The sequence below is a fragment of the Culex pipiens genome, chromosome 1, assembly GCF_016801865.2.
Source record: "Culex pipiens pallens isolate TS chromosome 1, TS_CPP_V2, whole genome shotgun sequence".
In the NCBI taxonomy this organism is placed as follows: Eukaryota; Metazoa; Arthropoda; class Insecta; order Diptera; family Culicidae; genus Culex; species Culex pipiens.
In genome coordinates, this window is record NC_068937.1 from 65,484,859 (window position 1) to 65,491,737 (window position 6,879).

The following is a 6,879-nucleotide window of genomic DNA, read 5'->3' on the forward strand; positions in this document are numbered from 1 at the left end:
CTAGCTCATTGCTTGGTTACCGGGAATTCATATCTTTTCAGAGCGATTTGGGTCGAACCACCCTACGGGGAGCCAAAAATTTTTTTCAAAAAAATTCCAAAAAAATACTCAACTAAATTTAGGCAACTTTTCCATATATACAGCTTGTAGGGGACATTCTGAGCTATCAAAAACCGACTAGCTCATTGCTTGGTTACCGGGAATTCATATCTTTTCAGAGCGATTTGGGTCGAACCACCCTACGGGGAGCCAAAAATTTTTTTCAAAAAAATTCCAAAAAAATACTCAACTAAATTTAGGCAACTTTTCCATATATACAGCTTGTAGGGGACATTCTGAGCTATCAAAAAACGACTAGCTCATTGCTTGGTTACCGGGAATTCATATCTTTTCAGAGCGATTTGGGTCGAACCACCCTACGGGGAGCCAAAAATTTTTTTCAAAAAAATTCCAAAAAAATACTCAACTAAATTTAGGCAACTTTTCCATATATACAGCTTGTAGGGGACATTCTGAGCTATCAAAAAACGACTAGCTCATTGCTTGGTTACCGGGAATTCATATCTTTTCAGAGCGATTTGGGTCGAACCCAGGGATCTGACAGGCATGCACTTTCCCGAAGTCACCGCCAGCGGCGCTGTCAATGTTGTTTACGTAGGGTTTTTGAAAAGGTAGTATGAAACAAATTAATTAATTATTATCTAAAAATTAATTAATTTTAAGTTTTAATCATCTTTTGTTTATATATTAAAGTAAATGGCAAGTATAACGTGCAGATTTCCTCATTTATTATTTATTAGACCGATAAACAAAGTTGTACTAGAACAACACGTAACATTAAACTAAAAATTGAATATATTCAGTTTCCTTGAAACAAAATTAGCTTTGTAAGATTCTTCCTGACTGTTGATTTAAATTCAATTACACTTGTAGAATACTCAGTTAATTAACATTTAAACATAATTCAACAACGAGTTTGAACAACATATTTCGATGATTATTCATTGCATCCTGTTCTAAAATGTGATTTGCTAGTAATTACACCAACAAAACCGCATTTATAGAAAAAAGAAAGCAAACTGAATAAATGTCAACAGTGACATTGACATAGTCAAACATACGTGTGCTAAATATTAAAGTTCAAATCTGAGATTAAATGTAAATCTTTAAAAAAAAACTAAAATTGCTATGAGTTATTTGAATATTAATTAAAGTTCAAATCTGAAATTAAATGTAAATCGCTTGAATAAAAAAACTTGATGATTAAAAAAAAAAGTTATTATTTTTTGTAATTCATGTGCATACAACATTTTCAAAAACCTCGCTGCAAAAACTTGGTTCGATCTTGGTTCGATTTTGACTTCACTCGCTTTGTATGTGGATGACAGTCGTGACGTATCCGTGGTCGAACCACCCTACGGGGAGCCAAAAATTTTTTTCAAAAAAATTCCAAAAAAATACTCAACTAAATTTAGGCAACTTTTCCATATATACAGCTTGTAGGGGACATTCTGAGCAATCAAAAACCGACTAGCTCATTGCTTGGTTACCGGGAATTCATATCTTTTCAGAGCGATTTGGGTCGAACCACCCCCATTTCGTTGCAGCATTTATGTTAGGAAGATATTCTCAGTAGAATTTAAAAGTTTCTTGCTTGACCAGTTCGAGTTTATTCCTTAGCCTTACATGAACCTCGATAGTTCAGTGGTTAGCGTACCAGATTAGCGATCGGATTGTTGCTGGTTTGAATCTCTAACAAATGTGGATTATTTTGAGTAAAATTCTGAAGTAGTTCCAAAAAATGCCGCGAGGGCGCGCATGACTCGCTTTGGTCGGATAGGCCCTTTAGATGCTGAGCTCAAATGCTGAGTTCACACAAGTCCGACTAGCACGTGTGTTTTGAGTATAATTCTAAAAAAGTTTGTCATTCTGAGTTTTGAATACACCACGATATTCTTTTTGAAAAATGGAGGTGGACGACGTGGATGATTCGACGCAAACGCACACCTTCCAGGCACGGTTCGTATCGGACACTGGCGAGGAGGCCGGTCCTCCTTTGGATCTTCCGATCAATGTGACCAAACAGCAGCTGGAACTGATCCTGAATGCGTTGCTCAGGAACGAAGACCCCTCGCCGTACCTGTTCTTTATTAACGACGATGAGATCCGTGACAGTGTCCAACAGACGCTGGGCGCCAACAAGCTGGACGCCGAAAACGTCCTGGACATTGTGTATCAGCCACAAGCTGTTTTCCGGGTTCGTCCGGTTACCCGGTGCACAAGTTCTATGCCGGGACACGCAGAAGCGGTCGTTTCGCTAGCGTTCAGTCCGGACAGTTTGCATTTGGCCAGCGGTTCTGGAGACACCACGCTGAGGCTATGGGATTTGACAACTGAAACGCCCCATCACACCTGCACCGGCCACCGGAATTGGGTGCTTTGTGTTGCCTGGTCTCCGGACTCGCTGAAAGTAGCCTCGGCCGATAAAGTGGGCGAAATTCGCGTCTGGTGTCCGGACACGGGCAAGCTCCTCGGACGTCCGCTGGCTGGCCACAAAAAGTGGGTCAGTTGCCTTAGCTGGGAGCCGTACCATAAAAACCCGGAATGTCGCTATCTAGCCAGTGCCGGCAACGACAACGACGTTAGAATATGGGACGTCGTGCTGGGGACGTGCACGAAAGTCATAGCCGGCCACACCGGACCGGTCACCGCGGTGCGTTGGGGCGGAGCTGGCATCCTGTACACTTCGTCACGCGACCGTACAATCAAGATGTGGCGCGCAGAGGATGGCGTCCTGTGCAAAACATTCACCGGGCATGCCCACTGGGTTAACAACTTGGCTCTGAACACCGACTACGTTCTTCGCACTGGACCATTCCACCCGGTTATCGATCGGAACAAGAGTGTTTCCGATAGTAAGTACTCTTCAACTATCATAGTCAAAAATTTCTCACAAATCTAATCGATTTCGTCCACCTCACAGAGAAAGAACTGCAGCGGCTAGCCCAGGAACGGTACGACAAGGTTTGTCCGGATGCGGTTGAATCGTTTGTGTCCTGTTCGGACGATTTCACTCTGTACTTGTGGAAATCTACCCAGAAGCAGTTCGTCACGCGAATGACCGGCCACCAAAACGTAGTCAACGATGTAAAATATTCGCCGGACGTGAAACTGGTTGCGTCGGCGTCCTTTGACAAATCAGTTCGGCTGTGGCGTGCCAGTGACGGTGCCTTCATCTGTGCACTCCGTGGGCACGTGCAGGCCGTTTATACGGTGGCGTGGTCGGCCGATTCGCGCCTTCTGCTCAGCGGAAGCAAAGATTCCACCCTGAAGGTGTGGAGCGTAAAGGACCGCAAACTGGCCCAGGAACTGCCCGGACATGCCGATGAAGTGTTTGGCGTAGACTGGGCACCTGACGGGTCTAGGGTCGCCTCCGGAGGGAAGGACAAAATATTGAAATTGTAAGTGGGGAAAAACGACGGAGTTTGATAACATTATTAATGACTTTGTTTTGCTTTTCAGGTGGTCGTACTAAGCGGATTCACACATTTTTTTTAAAGATGATATAATGAGCCAATAAAAATTGTATATTGGAAAATGGTCTCTTATTGGTTCCCTTATTGTTTCTATTCTAATCTAATCTAATCAGACCCTAGCGCAGCCAATCTTTCTAAGGGATCCTGGAGAGTGCCTTAGGTTAGATGACGCCTAGCACTCTTCTTGTCATTTATTAACATTTGTAGTACGCCATTGCATCGGAATGCATTGAAACATCACAAGCGTTAAAGCGGCCAGGCCTACTGCGCAAAGCCGTATCGCAGAGATGACTCGTAATTGGGTTTAGTTTGTGCACAGAGTGTTCGAACAACAACACAATTCTGAATCGACAGGGGAGGAAGAAGCGTGGGGACACACCACCATACGCTCCGAGATTTTGGTTGTATTCGTTGGGAGCACCATGCTAAGAAGGTTTGGTACTCCGGGACCCTCTGGGATGGGACATTGTATTTCCACGAATGCCCTGGACACTATTTGCCGTGGTTATAGCGCCACAACTCGCTCTCTGTAACAGTATTCCTAATTCCAGTCCACGCTCACCAAGTCGTCATTGCCTAGTGGTTAGCATTTTTGCTTACCAATCCAAAGGACGGAGGATCGAACTCCGCCTCGAGCGACTTTGATTTTTCGTTCATATTCATCATTTCAAATTTATGTGTTCTTAACTTTCTCGTTGGGAGCAGATTAGAATCGAACCCAGAACCATTCGCTTACAAAGCGAACACCGTAACCAGTCAGCCACGGCCGCTCCTTCAACCTTCCCTTATTGTTTCTATTATATATTTTTTCAAGCAAAAACAAAAATTGTTGCTGCGTTTTCTGTTCTGTGTATGTAAAATTCTTGAAAAAAATGAGGTCATAATATATTTTTTGCAATTCTGTCGTGAAACTACTTACTTTTCCTGTCATTCCCGAACGGCGAAACAGCTTTTTCTCTACCCAAAATAACCTTTTATCCTTTTTCAATTATAAATAAAAAAATAAAATAAAATATTGCATTTTCAATGGGTGCGAAGACAACGTGTTTCAGTAAGTAATTTTTTTTTAACTCATCGTCATTCCAAATTTCAAGTTCAAGCAAAATGGCAGTTTTTGTGCGAAAAATTAACACTTCCAACATCCTGCGGCCGTTCTGGTCCCGCCTTCCGGCCAACACCTTTTCATCGATCCCCGCCGGAAACGGCAGCAGTGGTGACGGTGAAGACAACTCTCAAAAAGAGCGAAACAATCTGCACAGCTACGAAACGGTGGACGATCCGAGCTCCCTGGTCAAGACGACCATCGTCCGGCGGAACGCCGTGCTGCAGCAACCAAAAACTCCGGAGCAGATTCCGGACGAAGCCGCACAAAACATCACCAAACGCAAGCCAGAAGAAGGGAACAGCAAGCAGGTGCTCGAAACGGGACTTTCGGAAAGAGACGCGAAAAGTGTGTACTGGGGACAAGACGGCCACGGCAAGAGCATCGTGGGGTACGATAGTTTCCAGGAGTTACAAGAAATTGTGTCCCAGCACGAAAAGTAGAAAACACTACCGAATCGACATTTTGGGTTAATTCTTTTCTGATGTATGTACACACGAAAGAACATGATTTACCTTACTAGTACAGCATGTTTTTGTTTTGCAGATAACTTTCCAGCGCATTTCGCTCAAAACTACTTGGCCGGTTTATCGGATCCGGATGCTTTCTCCTTCAGCAGCTGAATGCGGTGTAAGTTAACACAGTCGGTGAAGGCTCGCACGTCCGCGGAACAGTTGAGCGTTTCATGCTGGTTCTTTTTGTAGCACTCTACCACCTTGGCCTTTAGATCCTGGCACGGGGGCAGCTGATGGGCCACGGCAGTGCTATCAAAACGTTTCTTCACATCGGCAATCTGAAAAGCAAACACAATCATTTTAATAGACCAAATAATACAGAGCGTCCGGCATCGCGAAAGAGCATTACCGCATCGTTATATTCCTTCTCCAGTATCTGGTTAGTCTTCTGGAGGTTGGCCTCGAGAGTCTGCAGTCGCTTTGTCCAGTAGACATCGTTGGCTCGCAGTTCCTGTTCTTTCTCGCGACGGATTTGCATCGATGTTAACGAGGGTTCTCCGTAAAAACCGGTCGGTGGCGGCGGCAGAGGATTCGGGTAAGAACTTGGCCCAGCGCCAACGGATGGGGCACTCGACTGCTGCTGTCTAGTACCTGCAAATAGGCAGAGATTGCATAGTTGTGGTGAATTTATTTACGATTCATTTTTGTTTTTACTTATTGCATAATCGTGACCGTCTTTTATTTTTGTTAAAAATCCAACTGCCTACCTTCTTTCGGGGGCATTCCGGACTTGAGCCTATTTACGACGTCGTCGGAAATGTCTATGACTCCCACCGGTGAATCGTTATCGATCGTGACGGTCCTCGGGTTGCTGGAAGAGGCTCCCATCGTAATTTTCCCTTGTTTTTTGCTTGCGCACCTTTAAAAATCACTCCGAAGCGATGGAAGCATCCCCGGTGGTGACACTTATAAGTTGACAACCGAAGGCGAAAATGAAATGTCACCACATGATTACACGTAGAAAGGAAAGTACTCACAAATAGAATAATAGGTATATTCCCGTACTGCAGAATTCTGCAATTCTGCACAAAAACGGCAGCAGAGCGTTCCCGTACTTTTCTGCAACAAAAGTAACTTTTCTCTCAGGTAGAACTTCTGCAGTGAGAGAGGTAGAAGTTGCAGCAAAACCGTTCCCGTACTTTTCTGCAAGCTCTCTCTTCTCTTTCTTGTTGAAAAGTTACTGCAATTTGGTGTGATGGATGTTGAGTACACGCTTACGTAAAATTTGCAAGTTGGGTGAAATCATCAATTTAATTAGGGAGCGTTCTTTTATTACGTAACGCAAAAAAATGGATTTTTAGACCCCCTCCCCCCCTCGTAACAAAACTTCCATACAAATTTTAAAAAAATTGTATGGAGCGTAACACTGCCTTCGACCCCCCCTCCCCCCCTACTGCGTTACGTAATAAAAGAACGCTCCCATTATTAGTTGCAATAAACTTTATGTTTTATTATTACTAAATTAAAGTAGTCTTTTTGAAGGGAAGTTTGTATATTTTGAATTAATGGATTTTTGGGGTAGTTTTTTTAATGTCTGTTTTTAATGAGAACGGTTTCAGGCTTAGTTCTTTATGATATAGCGATTTTTAAGTGTTAATATTTTAACCTGACAAAAAAAAAGATAACTAAAGTCAGTATTACAGCACGGCTAATAACTCAACAAAAAAAATATTATAATAACAGATTTTTTCAAAAATCTTTTAAAAGACACATTTCTTTTGTGTTT

The 6,879-nt window shown here is 43.1% G+C and overlaps 2 protein-coding genes across 3 annotated transcripts; one reads left to right on the forward strand and one right to left on the reverse strand.

The window, feature by feature from the left end:
• The first annotated feature begins 1,863 nt into the window (after window positions 1-1,863).
• On the forward strand, window positions 1,864-4,875 carry LOC120430115 (protein Notchless). Its single transcript, XM_039595201.2, has 3 exons — window positions 1,864-2,915; window positions 2,984-3,461; window positions 3,523-4,875. Exons 1-3 carry the CDS (start codon window positions 1,967-1,969, stop codon window positions 3,533-3,535), a joined length of 1,440 nt encoding a protein of 479 aa, XP_039451135.1. The 5' UTR covers window positions 1,864-1,966; the 3' UTR covers window positions 3,536-4,875.
• On the reverse strand, window positions 4,730-6,082 carry LOC120430120 (MICOS complex subunit MIC19). Of its 2 annotated transcripts, XR_008212629.1 has the most exons (4): window positions 5,861-6,082; window positions 5,503-5,744; window positions 5,154-5,431; window positions 4,730-5,087 (listed from the first exon to the last, which is right to left on the reverse strand). XR_008212629.1 is itself a non-coding variant. In XM_039595204.2 (3 exons), the coding sequence occupies exons 1-3, from the start codon at window positions 5,979-5,981 to the stop codon at window positions 5,213-5,215; spliced, it is 582 nt and encodes a 193-aa protein (XP_039451138.1). In that variant the 5' UTR covers window positions 5,982-6,082; the 3' UTR covers window positions 5,096-5,212. The 2 variants fall into 2 exon arrangements, 1 of the variants encoding a protein (XP_039451138.1); XM_039595204.2 differs by lacking the exon at window positions 4,730-5,087 and having other exon boundaries at window positions 5,096-5,431.
• Between the last annotated feature and the right edge of the window lie 797 nt (window positions 6,083-6,879).